Here is a 23,595-nt window from a genome sequence, read left to right as displayed (position 1 = left end):
GTATTACTAAAAGGCCACTCGGAGACGAAGATCTTGGATCTTCTTTTCAACTTCTCTGATAGTCTTTTCCATGTCCTTGGCTACCAATTGCTTTATACTCACCGGTTGTTCAAAGTATCTTTCGATCAAATCTCCATCAATGACATTCTTAGCAGGATTATAATATCCTCTAAACTTTTGATGGTCTTTCCCCAAAAGATTATACCCCTTTGTATTCTTGTTGAAGTCATCAAAGTTATAATCAAGATACTTTTTCATAGTCAGTTCCAAGGACATGAGGAACTCCACCTCGGACTTTGTAGATAATGGTAATAAGAGTCCCACCGTGCCCTTAACTGCAGTATATATTATGGGGTCGACTTCCCCCCCATATATCAATGAACCTTTAATAAATGACGTTGGAACATCATTAACGTAGAACTCACATACATTGGTGAGTCTCCCACTAGATCCGTTCAACCGGTCGACTTGGAACTTGGACCAATATTCGTCAGCCAGTCGAGACATTTGGGCCCCACACCGATTGACAAACACATTCCCAAACTTATCTCCGCCTATGACCGTGTCGTAGTCCAATGTCGTCAAGCATGTGATTTGACGATTCTTTGTGTCGTCAGCAAACATCATGAATTGGTTCAGAACATCATCAAATGTCGCAAACACTGTAGACTTATTCGCATCACCTATGACCACTCGTTGGTTACCCTGATAACAAAGTCGCACGACATTTGTAAGGTATTCGACTCTGGTGGTGCTCTTCCGAAGGAGTTGGGACTTTCCTAATCCGTATACTCTCAAGTAGTTGTTGGAGCCGACTAAAAGTCGTCTGTTGCCCAACGATACCATGGCCGTGGGAGGACCCTCTATGTCTGTCGAATGGAGGAGCTTTAAGGTCCCATCCTTGAAGATTCGGAACGTCATCAACGCATTGCCGGAGTTAGAGGCCATTGGAAGGTATTGGAGGTCCTTGGACATTCCAACAATCAAGTAACTTTCAGTAGTACTAGTAGTACTAATGTTGTCATCTTCAAACCCTGTATAACAAAGTGATAATGCACAATGGTTCCCTTCAAGTTGCACTGTTTGTATTATCTCATTGCTAGCATCAAGCACTTGAATACATGAAGCCCAGGAGTTAGGCGTGCTGGTGTATCCAAACACCGGTATGTCTTCCTTTATGTCGGAGTCCGGACTTTTGACCTTGTATTCCGACTCGATGATATACTTGAAGTTGTTCCTTATCACCAAACGTTTGGGCTGGAACCTTAACTGCTTTGAGCTGATGAAGAGATCTTCCTCTAGCGTACTAAGTTCCTGATCCTCGGTACCAAGTTTAAAGAGCTTCATGTCGTGTCTATTTATCCCCACGAGCATCTCACCCAATTCTTCGGAGGTAATGGCACCTCCACTGGTGATATCTACACCTATCAACGGAGTAAGCTTGAAGGGTCCTCCCTTTCCTATAGAATAGCCTAGAAACGCTCCTGTTGATAAGGCAAGCACACATGGCTCGCCATTGACCATTATGGCCGAAAGTCTCACGGGTTTAGACCCAAGATACTGCGTTCGGGAATCATACAACTTACCGGTTGCAAGGTTGATGCTGGTGGTAACAAACATCCCATCCTCCATCCCTATATGGACACTGTTCCCCCTGATCAAGATAGACGTACTGTTGGAAGAGAGTGCCTGCATCAGCTTCACTTCAAGACAGTTGTGTAATGAGAGAGACACCACCTGAATGGTTTCGTCAGTGCCTCCGATGATCACAAATGGACTCTTAGAGTCTGTTGCCAATAGCATCCCCATCGCCGAAACACCATGGGTGAGCTCGAGCCGATCTTGATACTCGATAAGTTGGTCATCCACCGCATCGACTTCAAAGTACACCACCTCAAAGTTGCTCAACGCTATTACCACTTGGTGGCTGTTGGTGCTCATCTTGGCTATGTGGATCCCTGCTGGTGGGTACCAGTCTGTAGTCTTCTTGGTGGTGGAGTCAATGTGTCTTATCCCATTGGCGTATATCTGTACTAGCGAGTGTTTCCCCACTTGTTGGACACCCAACGTAGCCTGGTCCAATACAAAGTTGGAGTCTGTCACCTCCTCAACGTCTTCACCAATAGACAAGACGATGGTCTGGGAAGACAACGACGAAGAGATCACCATGTACTCGTCGTTCACAGCACTGGAAGTCAACTTGGTGATAAACACATCTGTAGCATTGATAGGGAGTGGTGACAGTGCAAGCTCGTACGTCTGGAACCCATGTTGGAGCTCTTTCAAGTACGATTTGGAAGAGAGTAGCGCTACTTTCTTGATGGGATCAGGTGACTGTTTCAGAGTATGTTCAATCAATACCGCGTCCACTATTGGTTCCAAGGAGTCAAGTACGTCAACTAGCGATAAATACTTTTCTGATCTTGGTTTGAATCGGTGGTGGCCGTGAACGTCCGTTAGTTCGTGGCTCAGATGTAGCACCTTGTAGTTATCGTCACCGTCGTCACCCAAACTCTCAAATTGAAAGAACATCTTATTGTTATTAAGGACGTTGGCGAACAAGAAGCCACTGCGCAAGATGTTGATGCTGTTGCACGGAGGAATCGTCTCAAAATACTTGACCTGAATGTCTCGGACCAGCTGCTCATCTTCGTCCATAGTCACAGTCAACTTGAACAAGTCCCCTACACTGCTTTGGAGCAACACAAAGAACTCGTCCTTGGGGAGCCTGTGTACTACGTGGTTGACTATGATCGTCAGTGATGTTCCCTCTCGTATGGGAAGTGGAACATATAGTGTTGATGAAGATGATGATGGTCGATCATACACAAGGAAGGAATCGCACGTAACCAAGATGCCTCCTACCGTATTAGGAAGAGCTATAATGTTGGAACACGGCGATCCAGGGATACTCTTTGGCTTGGACTTGGTGATGTAATTAAGACCTTGGTCCAACTCATAGTAGTTCAATTGGACGTCACTATAGACGGTATCATACACGTTGTCATTCTGTTCATACGGAGTATAGTCAATCTCAATTGCTGCAAACATGGGATTATTAAACCCAACATCTAAAGAGCTTAGGGCTAACGTAATTGCGTTCTTCGACATCGCCTCCAACGGTGACGACATCTTCAATGTACTGTCTTTAGTAGTAGTAGACGACTCTACCTTATATACAAGTTTATTCCGTTCAATTGACGCTATCATCAAAGCTCGGTTCTCGGGATCAATAGCAAGATACTCACCGGGAGTGTTTCTCCGAAGGAAACTCTTGGAATGAGGTTCTTGCACCCTGGGGTGGAATCGTTGCAGTTCATTATCATATTCGGCAACCACAAGCTTCCCGGAATCAGATGTAATCACAAGAAGATCCTTGGTAGCCCCAGCCAATCGTATCTTGTCTATACATTGTATTATACCAAATGCATGTTGAATAGTTTGTTTCTTAAGCTTCCCTGTATCCGAATCAGGGATCCAGAGTTCTATTGTTGTGGAGTTTGCTAGGACGATTTCTTCTGATCTCTTTAACCCTCGAAATCGTCCTGTGCATGATCTAAAGGCTCCTGAGGCTGCTCTTAGGGTCAAGTGATACAAATATACAGAATCTTGCTCTATCATAGCGGCTAATTAAGTCACTGTGGAATTTTGAAAGTCATCGTTATGTTTTGGTGATGTTTTTCAGACTTAGATAATTCTCAGATCTTTTGTTGTGTACAGGAAATCTTGATACTACTTCTCTCGGTTTAAATTTCCTATTACAGTATAACTTTGTAGAAAGTATTAACTAATATAAATAATGTCCCACTTTGTATTTAAAATAAATATGAATGTCCAAGTAATATTTATTTTATTCACTCATTATGAACTGTTTCTTGCTTCAGTAATACTTCTTCAACGACAGTTTCCTCTGTTGTTCTAGTATGATCTTTCACTGTCCAAATCAATGGGATAGCAATAACCAAGGAAGCTTGAGCTAACCCCCAAGAAGTACCAAACAAAACAGAATAAGGCTTATGTATAGCATCTAATCTCCATGCAATAGCAGCACCAGCAGATTGGATACCCTTATAGAAACCAGAATAAATGGCATTCTTTTTTGAATCATTGGATAAGGCACCAATAATCCAAAGAATATAGTTCTGGAATACAGCATCATAAACCCCATAAAACATGTACAAAAACATAGGACCAACATAGTTGCTATGAGTGTAATCGATTGAAACGAATTGGTCGATATTTTCTCTAGTATAACCATCTTCAAACTTCAACCCACCACCCCAGATAACAGCAGTTAAAATAGAAAGGACCACGACACCAGCTTTAGCTCTTTTAGCACGGCCGAATCTTTGCCAATCCAAAAGATTACCAACGAAAATAGCACCAAGCATTTGAGAGAGCCAATAAAGAAGAGAGTTCAATGAACGAGTTCTAAGATTGAATCTACCAGCATTGAAGACATTAAATTGATAAGTGTAAAACCAATTGGACAGGAAAAACATTGGAAACATAAGTAAGATCATGGGTTCTCTGATCAAAGTGGTACCTAAAGCCTTAAGTTCTTTTAGCCAATGAGGATGCTTCTCAAAACTGACTTTTGAACCATCAGTTCTAACAACTCGTTCAAAGGGTAACATCAACCATGCTAATCCAAAACCTAAGCACATTAATATAATGAATGCCACATACGTTCCCTTATTAGCAGCAAATCCTTCATTATTAATGTTGTTAGCCAAAGGAATAATTGAACCAATGACAGCACCTAAGTTGAAGATAACCCAGAAAATCATAATGGCTTTACCTTTATTTTCTTCTGTGGGGTAAGATGTCAAGATAGTGTTAGCACTGACCCACAAGCAACTTGCACATACTCCAAGATAGGCACCAGAGAAGATAACAAACCCCTTGTTTCTAGTATCTATGAAACACAATAAGGAACCAGCGTAAATGATGTACCCAGTACAACCAAAAGCCATACTTGGTCTCAAACCTATGGTGTTCAAGATTGTACCAGAGAAAAACCCAATGGAGGCAAAGGTTGAGTATAAAGCAACGTTTGCATTATCAGACGTGGCCACATCGTCGATGGAAGCACCAATACCAGTCAAGGCATTGAACATACCAGGAGATAAAAACAACACACAAGAAAGCATAACCACTTGGACCATGGCATTAGAATAGGGAGGAATAAATGATACCCATTGTTTGTCATACCATTTCAGCTTTCCGTTAGACGACACAGCTTCCAAGTCTTCTAATACCTCAGCTTTGGTGTGACCGTCATTCTCGTGCAACAGAGTAGTTGTGGATTTCCCTTCAGACATATTAGTATTGCTCTGTTCTATTTTGTCTGTCTTTAGGAAGACCAAGATATTGCCACGAGAAAGAAGAACGGAGACAAAAGCCAGTATTTATAGTGTTCCCAGAAAAAATTAATAAGGGATATGGTACACTTATCTTAAGGTGAAAAAAGCTTAATCTTAATAGATAAGCAAACCCTTCCTAGTTGTATTCCTGTCCAAACCTGTGAGATCTAAGGTAAGCTTTAAGGTCTACTAACCGTAGTGTACACTCATGCCCCACAAATTCGTCATTAATAACCAAAACACCCATAACTTAATCACCTCCTCCTCCACCCCCACAACCAACCCAATACCAGAGTCCGCACCCCCCACACTATGTCATGCCCGCTCTCCGTATTCTTAGCCTATTCAAGATTTCCTAGAAAAAGCTTTTGCCAATACAATTCATCCCTGATGGTGTACGGCTGCATTTTCTGTTTTAGTCTGTTGTGTCTTATCTACAGGCCAGACACAGTGGTTTCGGATAATTTGTGCAACAAGGTTCCGTTGTGTTGAGAATTTATTCCGTAGCTTATTACCATATTGTGTACGGCATCTAAAACGAAGACGTTAACGTTTCCTTTTGGACAACATTCTCCTCCACCGACGGTTAATAGTGTCAATGTCACGACCCGGTACACGCACGCGACCTTGAACATTGGGTGCAAAAGGTCAGGTGTTGAGGCCGCGAGACAACAATAAGAAGTGAACGGCATTTCGGAGGGAACAAGTCTAACAGTCCAACGACCTCGCAGAAGCACCAGAGGGACAAAGACCTATATGATTGCATCCCATATATGCTGTCTTGGTGGGGTAAAGGTCGGTTTCGGAGTGATTTAATGGGGCAACTTTGTAATGTCATCTTGCGATACTACGTAACATGATGATATGAAAAGTTGTGTATCTGTGTGGCTATTGCCTATTGCCTTGACATGCGGTAATATTCTTCACCGCCTTCAACGATACTATGGATCAAATCATCAACCACACTATCGGTTAAAATTGGTGAATTGAACACCACTCTGAAGAATTCACCTCTATTAACTCCCGATGCATCGGATGGGTTAGGAGAAAAGTCTACCAAGTATTTTCCTTCTTTGTGCAAATAACGAGAAACGAATCTTGTGATTTCACTATGATCTTCCTTGGTGTAGAATTCAGGTTTATAATAGAAACAAACCTGTAAGCATTGGGGTAAATTGTCTTTACTACCCAAAACCAATTCAAAGTGGGGGTTCTTGGAAATTTCATCAATGAAATATTTGGCTATTTCAAAGGCATGGTTTATCCTTGATTCAAACCCTTCTTGTCCATAATATAACCATCCCATATAAAATTTGAGAGCATCGGATCTCCTTCCGCATCCCATTGTTCCATCGGCCAAATCAAAGTTCTCTTCATTATTTTCTCTTCCATGGAACAAGTATGGTGCTTGTAACGACATAGATTTCTGGAAATCTGCAACGTGTGGCATTAACATAAACGAACATGTGTTGGGGATCCCCAACATTTTATGGGGATTCACAGTAATGGAATCAGCCAAATGACATCCTGCCAACTTAACGGAATGAATCTGGGAGAAGATCACATTACCTCCCCATGAACCATCGATATGGAACCACGCATTATATTTCTTTGCGATGGAAGCAATAGAAGTGAAATCATCGTAGGATCCATACACAGTAGTACCAGCTGTTGCATTTATGTACAATGGAGTATAACCATCAGCAATAGACTTTTCAATGATCAGTTCAAGCTTCTCCACATTCATAGTACCATCAGGAATCACCGGTACTTTGAATACATTTGCGGAACCTAACCCAATTAAGATACCACCTTTCACTATGGAGTAATGGCAATGTTCCGAAGCATATATAGCGAACTTGAACCCTTCATTACCGAATTCCTTCGTTTGAGGGAATTTCAAAGCTCTGGCAGCTTGAAGCGAAGTGATGTTTGACCAAGAACCTCCAGAGAACGTCAACCCACCACAAGTATCCTTGTTGTCTTTGAAGAACAAGCCGGCATATTTTTTGGCTATAAAGTTCTCTAATACTGCAAGCACTGGTGAAACTGTGTAAACATGTACGTTAGTATTGAGAACCGAGAGGATGATATCCGAGATGATCCCAATCGGGTTATTGGAAGCGTAGAGTTTATCCAAGAAGCCAGGGTTCCAAGTATTAACAGAGTAGTTCAATACCTTATCGATAAAGTCAACTAATTTGGTGTTATCACCTTTAATACCTTGACTCAAGTCTGTTTCGTCTATAGCAAGGGCCTTCTTTATAGTCTGTGGATCATAGTACTTCCCAAGGGAATCTGTTTGGTATTTGCCACTGTTGGGGTCGGCTTTCTCGATGTAGTCCAACACCAAAGGCTTGATGAGATCAAGCAATTGGTCCAACTCCTGGACTCTTTCCGACTCTAAGTTTGATTCGATGGTCATTGGGTTCAATGTGTGGTATGGGTAGAAGGAAGAGAAAAGGTGATGGAAATTGTGGCTCGATTCGATGAGGTGCGAGTAAATTGTGGCACGTAGAGTATATCCATGTACGATACACTAAACGGAAGTCAACTCAGTTCAGTCAAACCGTAGCAAGGCTATACTTAAAAACACTGCTTTCGGCAGTACTTTCGTCTGTAGTGATCAGTACTTAGTCAGTATTTTAGTAAGCACTGTATTCAATATTCTTTGTCGTTCTTGTGCGGTACGTTACCAATACCTTATTACTACACCCTTCCTACTGTCTAACTCCTTTATATATACATTGAAAGATACCCTATATTTACAAGCTTTTGAATCTTAAGCCGTCTCTGTAACTTATAATTGGCCACCAGAAATCGCCCTCTACAACTCTCCCTTTAAACGAGCCTTCTCTTGTTCCTCACGTGCTTGTTTCTGTTTAGACAAGTTTCTATTTAAAACATCCAACTTCCGCATCTCCTCATGAGCATCAAAATTCCCAGTCGATAAGTTATCATAGATCTCATCGTACTTCCCAGTAGACAAAGGCGCATTACCTTTCATTCGTTTCCGCATATCAAAGAACCCATTCTTGCAGTCCATGAATGCTCTCAAGTTGGCCTTACACAACTCAGGAAGATCTTTGCTCAACTCAGGATTAGTAAGACATTCTTTAGGTGTGTTTCTGTCAATTAATACACATGGTGATCTTTGCAAGCAAATAGCCAATGCTTTCTTTTGGTCCTTACAACTGATGAAATGTTAGTATAAAAGCACGATATAAGTTATTGCATGCGCGTGTACATACCTGGCTCCCATCTTGAAATAGCAGTAGTAATGGCTGTAGTAGTAGTAGTAGTCGTAGTAGTAGTAGCAGTAGTAGTAGTAGTAGTAGTAGTAGTAGTAGTAGTAGTGGTATTAGTCCTAATTATATACCAGTTCATCATCGCTGGGAACTTGTCCGCATTAGTGGTAGCGCCCCTGACTATATATACCACCTGATGATTCCGGGGTAATACCCATACAAAAAAACAATACCAGGCATACAAATGAATCATCTCTTTATTGTCTTGTGTTAAATGACTATCACTTTTGTTCCTGGTGAAGCGAACAAGGCTCGGGCCTCGGTTCAACAGGCACTATGGAAACAACACCATATCACAGCCTATGGCTCAGGAAACAACCTCATAGTGTCAACCCTTTCGAGTTCAAGCACCGGTGCCAGTACCGGTACACAAATACTCCGCAGTCAATTCCATAATAATGACAGAAATCTCCAAAGTATATACCTTGAAAGTGACCCCACCGCGGTCGAGATCGACCACATCAATGGCTTGATATTTGTGGCAGTGACCAATAAGGTGTTGGTATTCAAACCGGTCAATGAGTACATGAAGATCCCTAAGTGGACGCAATGTTTGGTGTTAGAATTGGACGGCCGAGATGACTTGGCCAATTGCATTAGTTGGGCTCCTTTTGAAGATGAGTTGATCATTGGTAGCACTAAGGCCCTTCATTTGTATCATATATATAATGAATTCGGTCAATGGATAGCCACCAAACGATGGCATATGGACCAACCATTGCCAGTCTACCAAATCAAGATCACCACGACTTCGTCTAGAATAGTGGTTTCTAGTGGCGCATATGATCGTTTCATCAAGGTATGGTCTCGAATAAAATATGGGGATGATAACACCCTTTTTGGACTCTCGTACATTACTTTACCCAGGGGTAAATTTGTTATCGACTTACAATGGAGACTTATTTCGTTGGCTGAATATGCTAGTACTTCTTCAAAGGACGAATTGGATGGAAGCATGGCCAATATAAAGAATATAAGAGGCTACATTCACACTACTTCAACAGATAACAATGATGTGCTTTATGTCTTTACTAACGACCGAACTTTAAGTGCTTATGGTACTTATGAATATAATGGGCATGGTCATATTAAAGAGCTCTCAAGCTTAGATTTAAATTCTGCATTCGATGATCCTAATGCCGTGGCCGTATCGTATTTGATTGTGGACAATGGTGCCATTTCTTGTGCTTTTCTTAGTAGTTTTGGCTTATACATTGACGAATTTGAAAATAAAGATCTCATCTTTGTTTGCAATCTGGAAGGTAAAATGGCTGCTTATCTAATTGGAATTAACCCCTTGAGCTTAGTGTTCCAAAGGGTTCCTCAATTGGATTTCAATTTCACTCTTGAATGTTTCCCAGATTTTGATAGCGGTGTACTTTGTGAACAACTGGAAGAAGTCCAGCTAAGTCCAATTATATTCCCCAGAATCGTTTCTGTTGGTAAGGAGAATCAGCTTGTATTATTGTTGTTTGACCGAATCAAAAATAGCATACGATTCCAAATCGTTTATGTGGTCACTAACAATGCAGATAGAACCACTAAAGTGGTTTCCAAATTATACGATAAACTACAGGGCCATACCAAGTCCATAAGGAAGCTTTTTTCTTCCAATAGTTCTGATCCTTTGAGGAGTGTTTTGCTCTCGATACTGAACTTCCCGGAGTTCAATTATATTTGGGAGCCATTGATATTGGATCCTGTTGACGGTCAAATGACCATTTCAAAGTCATTTACTTTGAGTGTAACTCGTGATGATAGTGATGGTGACACTGATGCTTGTGGGATATTCAAAGCTGCTTTATTAAACGATATTTCACCTCCAAATGGTCGATATAGACATCATTTGGTGGTGTTGGCGGAGAAAGGAGGGTACATTAGTTTGTGGAACTGTGAAGGTGGTAAAAGCAGTAAAGATTGTGCTGAATTGATTCAACGGTTACCTATTTTGGCTACTGATTTATCTAATAAAATCTTGGATGAACCTAAAGCTTTCATATTAACTTCTATGCCTGATGATCCAAAGACCTATTTTGTCATATCAATATTTGAAAATAACTTGATCCGTGGTTGGTTGTTAAAGATTAACAGCAATAAGATAACTTTAAATAATACGGAGCTGCCTGATGCTTATTTGTCACCGATAAAAGTTGATAATTTACCTCAGACTGAAAGGATAAGACAAATTGCGGTTATTGATTCCATTGTTACGGAGGATAGAAAGGATGTTGTTTCTGTTATAGATTCAAAGGGTAAGCTTACGGTTTTCTCTTTGGATTGGAATGATACCTTTAAAACTGCCTCGTGGATGCCTTCAACTCTGGTTCACACTAACATCAGCAATGCTAGTTTTATTCATGGGTCCTCAATGATTAACAAATTCGCTATTGTTGATGAAAGTGGTTGTAAGTTAACTATTTGGGATACAAAGTCTCGACTCTTGGAATATGAAGAAGAATTCCCCCCCTCAAAACGTGGTCAGATCAAAGACATTGATTGGACGTTCCTGAAAGCTGGCAAGTATTCTACTTCCAATGCTTTGCTTTCGGTAGGGTTTGAAAGATGTGTTCTTTTGTATTGTCAATTGCGGTATGACTATACCAATAATTACCCGAGCTTTGCGATGATCAAAAAAATAGACATTTCCAGCTACACTCTGCACGAGATTGGTGACTCCATCTGGTTAAGTGATGCTCATCTAGTCATTGGAAGTGGTAACCAGTTTTTCATCGATGATAAATGGGTTAAATTAGGTAGCACTCATCTTGATTTGATCATTAGAGAATTAATGGTAGGATACACGGAAGGTGAGCATCATTATGGAAAGACTGCTAAGGAAAAAAAGGAATTGGTATATGGAGTTGATTATTTATCCAATGTTCTCAATGGACCTCTTCCTATTTATCATCCTCAGTTTTTAATCCAAAGTTTGTTCTTGAACCAAGAGTTATTTGTCAAGAACATTTTAGTTAGGTTATTCAATTGTTTAAGACGTGGAACGGAACTAACCTGGGATTTGGGTATAAATGTTTATGATGAACTTTTATATGGGAAACATATATCAGCAGTTCAAACAGCTTCATCGAGTGTGTCTGACTTTTCACAGTTAGATGTCTTTCAAGATTACAACCAAGAATTAAGCAATTTGTTGGTTTCAAACTTGATGAAGGTCACTGTTCCCTTGCTCACCAGACATCAACAGATTACGCTTATTTCTTTGATTGGAATCATTGACGAAATAGATAAGTTTGCTTTATCTCTTGATGAGAACGGAATGAGATTCCTAATTGGGTACAAGTTATTCCAAAAGTCTTCCAAGCAATCCGAAGTCACCATGAGAGACATTAATTGGGCATTGCATAGTGATTCCAAGGAAGTACTTGAAGGAATTATTGTTAATGATTTCAAAAGTCGTATGAAATGGGAGAACATTAAACAAGTGGGTTTCGCTTATTGGCTCCATCCTCGTCAATTGGTGAAAATTATAGAGCAATGTGCACGTACTGAGTTCAATGAAGAAAGAGACCCGAGTGGTAAAGTTTCTTTGCTCTATTTGGCAATTAGAAAGAAACAAATCTTACTTGGCTTATGGAGAACTGTACCTCATTCAGAACAGGCTAAGATGCTTAAGTTCTTGAAAAACAATTTCAATGAGCCTCGATGGAAACTGGCGGCGTTGAAGAATGCCTTTGTCCTTCTTTCAAAACACAGATATCTCGATGCTGCCTATTTCTTTTTGTTGGCTGATTCAGTGAAGGATTGTTGTGTGACAATTGCGAATAAAATGGACGATATTCAATTAGCATTGGCTGTTGCCAAAGTATACGACTTTACAAAGCCTCCAACTGAAGACAAATCAAAGCATTGTGTTCAAAGCATCATTGAAAATTATATTATAGCCAAAGCTGTTCAAGATGGAGATCGGTGGACTACATCGTGGGTATTCTGGGAGTTAGACTATCGCAACTTGGCTATTCAGGCTTTGATAAAGACCCCCTATAGGGTAGTACGAGATAATTGGAACATTTTCAGTCAACTTTGTATTAAGAACTATTTGAACGGTATAGTTGTGGCTACTGCCTCAAAGATCTATTTCAAAGATGACCCTGCATTGGTGATATTGTATGGACAACTACGGAATAGAGAGCATAAAGATGAAATAAATGAACTAGATGTTTTGAACAAGGCATGTTTGCTTTATACTCGAATGGGATGTGACTATTTAACCATTTGGTTGGCCAACAATTGGAAATTTATTCATGAAGAACAAGGTTCCCAAAATAATAAGAATGGGTCTTCTTCTACTGCTGTTGCACCTACTATAGTATCTGCACCTAGAACATTGATAAGGAGAGGATCAGTATTGGCTACTCCTGACCTTTCCAATAGATCTGCACCTCCTCCAGTGGCATTTGAAGAGCCAGATATGAGTGCTTTTGGGTTCTAGTATATTTTGGTTCTACGACCAGTAGTTGCACGCCAGAAGTCTTCAACTATGGGTATCAAAGGCAATACAATTCTAGAAATGATGCCTTCAAGCACAAACAACGTAGTAAACTCAATTCTTAAGACTCCTGTGATCGCATAAAATATCATGGCCACTACCACATGCGTATCTTGAAGAAAGACTTCCCAATCTAAAGGTTTATTATTGAAACTTTTTTCAAAAGCTAGAATTGATTTACGGATCAATGGAGTTTCTAAAGTCTGAAGAATCCAATTATCAATAACTTTAAAGACAAAGAAGTGGATATGAAACATTTCAAAACGGTCGAAATACTTTTGTTTAATACATGAAGCGTTTCCGTACTTGGGGTCAAGAATACCACAAACTTTTGTGTTGATAGTACAATAGTGATTGTTGAATGCTCTGACCTGCAAGAAAACCTGGAGCTCTTCCATCCTTTTGGGATAAACGTTAACTGAGACCATCATTGTTACCATCGATATGGGTATCAAAACGTTTGCAAGGAATTCCAAGTGGGTCCACATGGCTATCTTGGTGTATGGTAAAGCAAGAGTTTGGTTATTCATGGCGCTAACAGGGAAGGCAATAATGATTTTATTACCAAGAAATGCGACAATTCGAAGGACTCTGATTCAAATATTATTGGTGATGTTGTATGGACAATTATGAACTAGACGTTTTGAACAATGGGGGTGTTTAACCATAGAGCAGCACAGTCAGAGTTTGGTTCTAGAATATTCTGATTCTGTGGCCAGTATTTGCGAGCCTGATGTCCTTGACTATGAGTGGTAGTACTATTTTGCCCAATCTAAAGCACGACCAGGGGACCAACTTTCAAAAAATAAATCCAAAATGCTTACTTTTGCGTGAATCAGGGTCGGGGATGAAGTAACATTGCTCATTTGTTTTGGGCATACAATGGTATTTTGTTGAATGCTCCAATCTGGAGGTCTTCAAACCTTTAGGGATCAAGGAAATTTGGTATAAGCACCACCGCAGCTAGTGATGTGGGGACCACAGCCAATAGAAAGAAGTCAAGGTGTTTTTATGCAACCTTTTAGAATATGGTGATTTTACGACTAGCAATTGCATCCAGAAGGTTCTAAATATTAGGGCCAATACTTTACAATTAATCGAGTGACTCGAGACAAAATGTATCCATACACTTCAATTGCTAAGTTGCCTCTTATGTGATGGTATATTCCCGCGGTCAGATAGGCAATTAGTACTCTTTCAAGAAATAAATCCCAATCTAAAGGACCATGAGTGTACCAATTGGGAAGCAGCATAATGGTACACGGAAGAAAGGTGTATCTATAATCCGAAATATCCAATTTCCAGCAGTTTCAAAGGCAAAGAAAGAATAGGGTATAGAGCTCTTGATAACGTTCGAAATACGTCCTTTTACGTAGGGCCGGGTTTCCATACTTGGGATCAGTAACCATTGCACATTCCGGTGCATGGGCTCAACACTCTAACCTGAAAGTTGACCTGGAAATCTTCAATCCTTATGGGATCAAAAGACTCTGGTACAAAGCTCACTAATATGCAATGGGGGTTGCAAAGAGTACACTCACTTACAGTTTACTCTCTGCTTTATGGGCAAGTACGTCTAGAAAGAATGTCTATAGCTGTCAAAAGCTTCGAGTGTAGTAGTATTGACTTAGTGATTGTCTATAGGACTCTGATCCTTTTGGGAATTATGTATATAGTGGGCCATAATAAGTTAGCTGACGTAAAGCAAAGGAAGAATAGATGGTATTATATTACGGAATATAAAAAAATACAGCTCTACCCGGGACTCGAACCCGGAGTCTCCCGCTTAGGAGGCGGATGCCTTACCGTTTGGCCAGCAGAGCTCCTGGTCATAAAGATTGATTTTTACACAATATGGCAAATCTACAGATGCGCGACATTTCTGTGGAGAGCCTCTGGTAGCTTGATTAATGTTCCAGATGAAAACATTTTGTGTTTCTAATGAACTATGAGAGATATTTAAAGGTCTCTAAGTTGGTTTTGGCTTAGCAATTGAGTCCTTGTTGTTGGAGAGAAATTTTTGCAGGCGCCATATGTATTGCGCACGACCACAGAGGGAGATAATAGTATATTTAAAGGTATCCCGCTTGGGAGACATAGTACGGTGATTCCATTTAATGATCATACTAGGTTGTGTAGTGTTCATAATATGGTAGTATAATTTCCGTTAGAAGTGCCAGGAAATGTTCATACCTAACGTATAAATTATTCAAAATATATTATGAAAAACACACAACCTAGTATGAACATTAAATGGAATCACCGTATATCAGAACTAAAGTTAAGTCAAACTGTCTCTGACTTGGGAGATATTGTACTGAGTGCAGTATAATAATGTGAGCTAACTAGACTTTTTTCATTCAGATAACATTTTTAGCAAAGATATCATATTTTACGAATAATAAGATTACGATTAGCTTTTATGTTGTCTTAAACTATTAATACTATTGACTGTCGCTATTAGTATTATTATAACTATTGGTAGTATTACTATTACTAGTATTACTATAACTATACCTGATACTGCCCTGTGTTACCGTAGTATAGTTACCTAAGATCATTCAACTTGAATGTGTTAATCATTATGCAAGTGAAGCAGGTCCATAATATTTACGAGGAATAATTGTGATGATTATTATAAATTGACATGTTTGACCTGCATATCGGCGTTTGCCTGCCGTTTTTATAATGGAAATCCGTCTTAAATATTAATGAATAAATGGTTTGCCGTTCCTCTCCTAATCAGTATCAAATGACCTTACAGAAGACATGGAACATATGCAAGAAGATATTGACTTATATCGAAGTTATACTTGGACAGCAAGAAATAGTTGATGCTAAAGAGTACTTTAATTATTATATTGCCCCTAAATTATTCCTATTGTATATAGAAATCCAAGACCTTATATTGGGATGCTGTGAAACCATTGCACAAGTGAAAGAGTATTTATATCGGTGTTCTCATATCATGCGGTTGGCTATGGAAATCTTATCTATGTTGTGGTTACTAGCAACTCTGTTTAAACTGTCACTGGTGGATAAGAGCAAAGAGTACCTTATGGGAAGGGCACTTGAACTTATTTCTAGTTCCTTCAGGCCAACAGAAGAAACAACAGTTGGTAATACATATTTGATTGAAAACATTGATTGAAGATATCAGTTTTGTTATAGTCTTAGGTCAATGGGACCTTTGATGGGGGGGTTGCTTATATGCAACACTTTATAGCTGTTTATATGAACTAAAGCTTTGTTAAATATTATTAGTGTAGCCTCTCTCGTAATTATACGACTTTATTCTCGTATATTCATGCAGTCGAATGTATCAGTGAACAGTATCAGATTCATTTTATTATTTCACTGCCTCCAACTTTCATAGCTAATTATGTTAAATACTACGAAATAGCCAACGAGTGATGTTCACAACCACCCAATACAGCAAGCGTGAACAAATACCGTAACCATTACCGTAACTATCACCGCAACTACCACCGTAAACAGCACATATAATCCGTTACCCATAGCACTCACTAGCCTTAACTTGCTTACTACCACAGACATAGACATACCGTATAACTGCTGGTGCTTGTGACCTGCATATAACGAGACAACTACACTAAACTAACCTCAAGGTTAAAACGACATTAATCACCACCACAAGTATTCTTTCCCAAAAAGCCAACCCACAATGTCTCTCTTCTTTAAGATCCCATTAGACATCGAGATCCGGCTAGAAGGAGAAGACACGAGACAACACGTGGAGATTAAGAACGCCAGCAACCGTATAGAAAGACTACCTGTGTTTAAAGATGGAGAGAGTATCAAAGGGTCTGTTACTCTTAGAACCAAAGAGGGTAGGAAGGTTGAACATTTAGGCGTTAGGGTACAATTGCTTGGGTCTATTGAGACCAATATTGACGGACTTGTCAGTGATGATTTCCTTTCATTGGCCACGGAATTAGCAGCGCCCTCAGTGCTAACGCATCCGGAAACCTACCCGTTCGAGTTTAAGAATGTAGAGAAACAATACGAAAGCTATAGAGGTAAGAATGCTAAGCTAAGGTATTATATTCGGGTAACTGTCAATAGAAAGTCATCTTCGGCTTCGGAGATAACCAGAGAAAAGGAGTTATGGGTATACCAATATGTTAATACACCAGAAGTGGATACTAATACTACCACCAGTACTTCAGTGTTGCCCAAAGAGTCTCCAACAACAGTGAAAATGGATGTGGGAATAGAAGATTGCTTGCACATTGAGTTTGAGTATCTGAGATCAAGATTCTCGTTGCTGGACGTCATCATTGGAAGAATCTATTTTTTGCTTGTCCGGTTGAAGATCAAACATATGGAGTTGTCACTTATTAAGAGAGAAACGGTGGGTGCACCTCCCAATCAAATAACCGACTTTGAGACGGTTCTTAGATTTGAAATCATGGATGGAGCTCCGGTTAAAGGAGAAACCATCCCTATAAGGTTGTTTCTCAGTGGGTATGATCTTATACCCACATACAGAGACGTCAATAAGAAGTTCTCGGTCAAGAATTATCTTTCCTTGGTGTTAATAGATGAAGACGCAAGACGTTACTTCAAGCAAAGTGAAATCATTCTTTATAGAGATAAGCCCAATTAGTTCTATGCCTTGTTTAAATGATCCAAATCTTACCTTGTTCATACATGATCTTATTCTCTTGCAGTAACTTATTCAACCCAGCATCAACTTCACTGTCGGTGAACATTTCTTCTTGTTGAACATTGTCGTTCAAATATGTCTTGAATTCTTCCACAGTACAAGTACTGCCGTCGATTTCATTGACTTCATCAGGCTTCCGCAACGACGAAAGGAATCTCCGGAGCAACGCATATCTCTCTTGACTAATGGTTTGAATGGTGGTTCTATTCATTTCTTCCAATACATTTCCACCACCACTGGTTCTAGTAGGTGTGACCTCACCAATTTGTTGTCTTAAAGCTGCTCTTTGAGCCCGAGTAGTACTTGCTGGTTCATTCTCAACCATTACATATTCATCTTCAATGTCTGGAGGAGGTGTCTGCTGTTCCTCATCTTCCTCATCTTCCTCCTCCTCCTCATCATCTTCAGCTTCCAAATCTTCAACTCTTTGTCTCTTAGTCCTACGTTTCTTCTTTTGCATCTCTTTGAATAATGCAAATCTTAACATTTCTTCAGCAACTTTGGCATCCTGCAATTCAACTGACTTGCTCAATCTCACCTTGGCATGGGCTGTGGCCAAACGAATCAACGTTTCCAACGTTCTTGCAGTCACAGGAGCTGTGTTTCTTTCTGAAGTGCCTAATTCTTGATTTCTTAAAGTAGTATAAGTTGAAACAATCTTTCTAGAAGCCACCTCAGTTAAAATTGGCTTAAATCTTTGCTTAGCATATTGAATATATTTCTTTAAAAATGGAATGGATACTCTGGTTTTTGATCTGTTGGATCTTGAAGTAGCTCCATCTGACAGTAACAATAAGGAATTAAATCTATCAAACATAACTTGCTCTTCCATTTCTTCTTCCGGAGTTTCCTCCACGCCCACTGCCAACAGTAAATTGGTTTTCTCTCTAACTGGTTCACCCATTGCCAACCCAGGAGATATAAATCTATGCATTCTTAAAACATGTTCAGAAATGGTTCTATCCTTTTGATCATTGATATCATCTGTGACAATGAATAACAAATCAAAACGTGATAAAAGAGAATCTGGTAAAGCAATGTTCTTATGAGGATCTTTATGAACATCATACTGACCAAAAACAGGATTGGCAGCTGCAATAACAGAACATCGAGCATTCAAAGTCGTATGAATACCTGCCTTCGCAATAGTGACTGTTTGTTGTTCCATAACTTCATGAATAGCTACTCTATCCGAGTCTGACATTTTATCGAATTCATCAATACAAACAATACCTCGGTCTGCTAGAACCATGGCACCTGCTTCTAATCTTCTTTCACCGGTTTCTTTATCCGTGGTCACTGCTGCTGTCAACCCCACACCGGAGGAACCTCTACCGGTTGTAGCTATGGCTAAAGAAGCAGTGTTTAAAACAAACCGTAACATTTGGGATTTAGCAGTGGAAGGATCACCAACCATTAAGATATTAATATCACCTCTTAAATGTGCACCATTCTCCAAGTTCTTTTCCACACCACCTAAAAGCATTAATAGAACTGCTTGCTTTATATAGTCAAACCCGTAGATAGAAGGGGCTAACGATTCTGCCAAAATCTCAAATACTTTCTTCTTCTTGGAGAATTTATTGAATTCTCTGATATCATTAGGAGTTAACTTTTCCTTGGCTGCAACCCCGGTGGAACGAGCATGTAAAGGATAAACAGAGTTAGCGATAATAACGGTTTTAAACGCAGAACTGGTATTACCACCTCCCCCTAAAGCCCGATATACACCAACTACTTGCACCCGATCACCGGGTTTAGTTACATCTACCAAATCATCATCCAAAATGATATCCACAGATCTGGGCAACTGACCAGCAGGAGCAAGTTCTGGCATTTCCTGGATAGTTAATCTTTGATGATCACGATATGTTGAATAGCCGTATTCTGTTACCAACTTATTCCCATCCATATCTTCTGTAGGATAAATGGCTGGAGTAGCTATGGGATCAAAAGAGGTGGTTTGATCTTTATACTCTCTGGAGTAGAACTTCCCGGACTTTTCAGCATAATGAACCGATTTGATGATCTTTGGTCTGATCAACGAAGCTCGGGTAACTATACCTTCTATAGATACCATTTTAGAAAGGAACGAAGAGTTGATGCTTCTGGGAGTCACTTGGTGCGATCCAAGAGCACCAGTAAACAGGACATAGAACGTGTTACTAGGCGGAGTTTGAACATTGAGTACAATGTACTCTGTTAACGCCTTCTCACAAGCAGGAAGAATATCAGCTGGTCGATTCAATAGGCCGACCCAAAACTCGTCATTGAAGTCACGCAAATCGTCCAAGGACACGGACAACCGGATCTGGCTCTTGGTCACCATATCGTCTATCTTGGACTTGTATTTGGTCTGTTCAAGGAACTCTTGGAACGTCTTCATGTTGGCAGCCAACTCAGCATCGGCTGGAGTACCCAAATCAGTCTCATCCATCGGAGCAAAGGGTACTGGGTTATACTGTTATGTTTCTGGAAATAGCAAGAGCAAGCGAGGTGTAGAGCCGGTCTCTCAATTGGGTCCAGCTTGTTGTTATCAAAGAGAAGAAGAAGGGAGATGAAGTTTTGTTAGTGGTATATTTTTTTTTACTTTGGATTTGAATCATCGCGTCTTTCGCGTTCCAATTACATTTCCTATTTGGGAATATATACGATGTTCGGGTGTGGAGTATATCAAGGACTATTGTTTTGTTTTACCTTATTCTATGTGTTCTATAACTAACTATATTACAATTCCCAGCCAGAAACATAAGCGTTTGGCGTTTCTTTAGACTCAAATGGTGCTTGGTATTCTTCAAACTCAAGTGCTGCAAGTCCCTTGTACCTTCTTGTATCTTCCGATTCTAATAAAGAAGTATAACTCCAATCCAAAAAGTCTTCCAAGTTGTAGCTTGGTTTACGGAATGGCTGGGCAAATATCTTTGCCAAGGTTGCCACATTTGGATGGTAATGGTTCATTAGAGCTTCCAATTCCCACAATGAAGAATTCAACGCATTAGTTTCCAATGGATTCAGTTCTGTTTCACTGAAAGGGTCTGTTTGAATCGATTGCTTGGCTCCTTCAGGGTTGTGTAACATGATCATACATGAGGGATGTCTTTTAAGTTGGTTGTAGATGAATGGAATCACTATGACCACACCTGAAGCACTTGCACTGATAGCCAAACGAGCCAATCTCTTGATGAAAGAGGCAACCAATGCAGCAGATAAATGTGTAGAAGATAAGAACAAATCGCAGAGTCTAAAGAATCTGGACCGGTACCGAGAATAAAGTATGTCTGGAGTCAATAAGGTGTAAAGTTTGGTATAGAAATCCGGGTATTCCAAGTTGTAAGACTTCATCAATTCATAAAGAGAATTTAATGCCAAAAGTGGTACTGAACTATCATCACTAACGTTATAGGCATCGGTTAAGAAGTCCATAAGACTTTGAGGTTGTTCCATATTGGGGATAATCCGTTTATGTAAGATAACCAAGATCTCTTTATACTGGTGCACTGAGAGTGGGTACGATAACACGGTGACAAATGCCCTTTGGTATTGGGTTTTAAAGTGCGTAAGCTTGTATAAGACATTGGGTAACTTTGAGCGAACCAAAACGTCTTCTGAACGTAAAACATCATAATCGTCAGTGAAAAGGAGTTGATTCTTCATGATCAAGTAGAAGTTGTCAAAGATCAAACTCAATTGAGAGTCGGATAACTGCTCAGTTGCTTTCCATACCGTTAATGGCTCATTCAAGTCGTTAACGAAATAGAACTGTAAGTCCCAGTATTTCACGAATGTCTCTATAAATGCCAATACTATGAACTCATTTTCGCTTTGAAGGATATTTTCAACCATTTTCTTATATGTTGCTGTGGGGAAATAGGCGTCTTTCTCATTGGATTTCATATAGGAGGCTTCTAATTTAATGAGTTCAAACATAATCTCAAGCATATCCAATTGAAGGGACGATTCATATGAAAGCCTTTCTTTTAAGAACTCGAGGAGAATGTTTTTGAACGTATCATATTTGGCATTAAACCATTTCACCACCATTTGTTTCTTTTCGTCTCCGGATTTGGTGTATTTTAAAGCACCGTTCCTGACCAAGCCCTGGAAGACTTTGAACAACGTCACTGTCAATTGACGGCCGTTCTTTTCCACTTCAGTTAATCCGCGCACGCCATTATCACGAAGCTCCTTCTTGATCAAAGGGTATTGCTCAAGTAATGGTGTTAGATGGTTATAGTTCTTGCAGTTAGGATCAAGTAGTAAATCACAGTATGAATTAAGTTCCGCCAGCGATAAAAGAGGTGACGACTGTTTGCTCTTCTTCTTGTTGGAGGTGGGCAGTGCCGCAGATCTTCGTTTCGATGATGCCATGTAATGTTTATGCAATAAGTTAAGTCAAGTCAAGTTAAATTAAGTTAAGTCAACTTTAACCTAGCTTGAATCTACCGAATAGATTAGAGATGAGATGTTGATACGCTAGGGTATTACCCGGACAAAGCGCATCCAGCTTACGTAATTGAAAATTTTTCGAATCTCTGCCCCTATATATATGGAGGGATCCCACACTAAAGTAAATAATGGTTAACGTTTTTCTTTCTTCAGTATGACCTTCCAAGTTTTACAACATATGATGAAATCTCGCGTTTATCCATGACATTTCCCTTTGGAGTTGAGTTTCTCTTTTGGGGGAGATTCCTCTGAAAATGATTCTTTATATTTGAAGGGTCTGGGTTTGAATGGTGAAGGGCGTTTGGCGCAACAATTCTTGTTACTTAAACAACAATCGCTCATAGAGAACTTCTGACCCCCTACTACTTGTGACTGTTATACTCTGTAAAACCTTTGATCTCGAACTTGTTTGCATCGTAGACCATTAATCCCCCCTACCACCCCACCTGTATACTGTAGAACCAATGGTGCTTGTGATGCGCTCCAGATGAGTGAAGCAACACGGTACACACGGTACACCAATGCGGTCTACTACGATAACTCTGGATCTAACGTTATCAGTAAGTTTCTTCATTACTCCTAACAAAACTAATTGTACATTATATATATAAAAGACCCAGCAAAATACAGAAACTGTACCTCAAAAAAACAAAATAACCTATTATGAGACGGATGAATGTATAGTTGGAGTATTATTTAAATGAAAGTTTCATATGGAACTGGAGCCAAAGTTTGAGGAACGTTACCTTCAGTAGCAACAACTCTAGAACCTCTTGGCTTAGCAGGTTGTCTCTTCAAGTAAACAGATTCACCGTTGGCCTTAGCTTCTCTCTTAGCAGCAGCATTGGACTTAACTCTGTTCAAGAATTCTTGTCTACACTTGGAGTGCTTAACATGTTCCACTCTCAAGTTAACTCTCTTTTCAATGTATCTGTTACCAACAATCTTGTTGACAATAACACCAACAGATGACTTGGTGATGTTGTAAACAATACCTGTCTTACCGTGGTAGAACTTGTGAGGCATACCCTTTTGAATAGAACCATTGGCCTTAATATCCACGATATCTCCAACCTTGTATGTCTTCAAGTAGGTGGACAAAGGAATAGCACCATGCTTCTTGAAGTCACGGGAGAAAGCGTATCTAGTTCTAGATCTGTAACCGTGAGATTTACCCATTCTAACTAACTGCTTATATTATTAATGTATATACCTTTGCTTAGTAGTTGTTTAGTTTTAAAGGTGTTGATGGGTGAAAATTTTCCGTTCTCGCACTCTACA

General features: G+C 39.8%; 9 protein-coding genes and 1 non-coding gene across 10 annotated transcripts; 2 read left to right on the top strand and 8 right to left on the bottom strand.

Annotated features, from left to right (window-relative positions):
* Window positions 1-6: 6 nt before the first annotated feature.
* On the bottom strand, window positions 7-3,621 carry RSE1 (U2 snRNP complex subunit; the record flags this gene model as incomplete). Its single annotated transcript, XM_043193338.1, has 1 exon — window positions 7-3,621. One exon carries the CDS (start codon window positions 3,619-3,621, stop codon window positions 7-9), a length of 3,615 nt encoding a protein of 1,204 aa, XP_043047525.1.
* A 233-nt stretch (window positions 3,622-3,854) lies between these two features.
* NGT1 (Ngt1p) lies at window positions 3,855-5,324 on the bottom strand (the record flags this gene model as incomplete). The annotated part of the gene is made up of 1 exon (XM_043193337.1): window positions 3,855-5,324. One exon carries the CDS (start codon window positions 5,322-5,324, stop codon window positions 3,855-3,857), a length of 1,470 nt encoding a protein of 489 aa, XP_043047524.1.
* Window positions 5,325-6,261: 937 nt separating this feature from the next.
* Window positions 6,262-7,791, bottom strand: KQ657_002579 (uncharacterized protein; the record flags this gene model as incomplete). The annotated part of the gene is made up of 1 exon (XM_043193336.1): window positions 6,262-7,791. The coding sequence occupies one exon, from the start codon at window positions 7,789-7,791 to the stop codon at window positions 6,262-6,264; it is 1,530 nt and encodes a 509-aa protein (XP_043047523.1).
* Window positions 7,792-8,193: 402 nt separating this feature from the next.
* KQ657_002578 (uncharacterized protein) lies at window positions 8,194-8,628 on the bottom strand (the record flags this gene model as incomplete). The annotated part of the gene is made up of 2 exons (XM_043193335.1): window positions 8,194-8,560; window positions 8,618-8,628. The coding sequence occupies 2 exons, from the start codon at window positions 8,626-8,628 to the stop codon at window positions 8,194-8,196; spliced, it is 378 nt and encodes a 125-aa protein (XP_043047522.1).
* Window positions 8,629-9,072: 444 nt separating this feature from the next.
* On the top strand, window positions 9,073-13,121 carry RAV1 (uncharacterized protein; the record flags this gene model as incomplete). The annotated part of the gene is made up of 2 exons (XM_043193334.1): window positions 9,073-9,090; window positions 9,126-13,121. The coding sequence occupies 2 exons, from the start codon at window positions 9,073-9,075 to the stop codon at window positions 13,119-13,121; spliced, it is 4,014 nt and encodes a 1,337-aa protein (XP_043047521.1).
* Window positions 13,122-14,929: 1,808 nt separating this feature from the next.
* KQ657_002576 lies at window positions 14,930-15,001 on the bottom strand. Its single transcript has one exon. It is a non-coding gene; the product is annotated as a tRNA-Arg (tRNA).
* Window positions 15,002-16,863: 1,862 nt separating this feature from the next.
* On the top strand, window positions 16,864-17,808 carry PEP8 (retromer subunit; the record flags this gene model as incomplete). Its single annotated transcript, XM_043193333.1, has 1 exon — window positions 16,864-17,808. The coding sequence occupies one exon, from the start codon at window positions 16,864-16,866 to the stop codon at window positions 17,806-17,808; it is 945 nt and encodes a 314-aa protein (XP_043047520.1).
* Window positions 17,809-17,821: 13 nt separating this feature from the next.
* MCM3 (MCM DNA helicase complex subunit) lies at window positions 17,822-20,305 on the bottom strand (the record flags this gene model as incomplete). The annotated part of the gene is made up of 1 exon (XM_043193332.1): window positions 17,822-20,305. One exon carries the CDS (start codon window positions 20,303-20,305, stop codon window positions 17,822-17,824), a length of 2,484 nt encoding a protein of 827 aa, XP_043047519.1.
* Window positions 20,306-20,595: 290 nt separating this feature from the next.
* NOC4 (ribosome biosynthesis protein) lies at window positions 20,596-22,236 on the bottom strand (the record flags this gene model as incomplete). The annotated part of the gene is made up of 1 exon (XM_043193331.1): window positions 20,596-22,236. The coding sequence occupies one exon, from the start codon at window positions 22,234-22,236 to the stop codon at window positions 20,596-20,598; it is 1,641 nt and encodes a 546-aa protein (XP_043047518.1).
* Window positions 22,237-23,010: 774 nt separating this feature from the next.
* RPL21A_1 (60S ribosomal protein eL21) lies at window positions 23,011-23,493 on the bottom strand (the record flags this gene model as incomplete). The annotated part of the gene is made up of 1 exon (XM_043193330.1): window positions 23,011-23,493. One exon carries the CDS (start codon window positions 23,491-23,493, stop codon window positions 23,011-23,013), a length of 483 nt encoding a protein of 160 aa, XP_043047517.1.
* Between the last annotated feature and the right edge of the window lie 102 nt (window positions 23,494-23,595).

This window comes from Scheffersomyces spartinae (genome assembly GCF_019049425.1).
Source record: "Scheffersomyces spartinae strain ARV_011 chromosome Unknown scaffold_21, whole genome shotgun sequence".
Lineage (NCBI taxonomy): Eukaryota > Fungi > Ascomycota > Pichiomycetes > Serinales > Debaryomycetaceae > Lizanozyma > Lizanozyma spartinae.
This window is presented reverse-complemented; position numbering and strand designations above follow the sequence as displayed.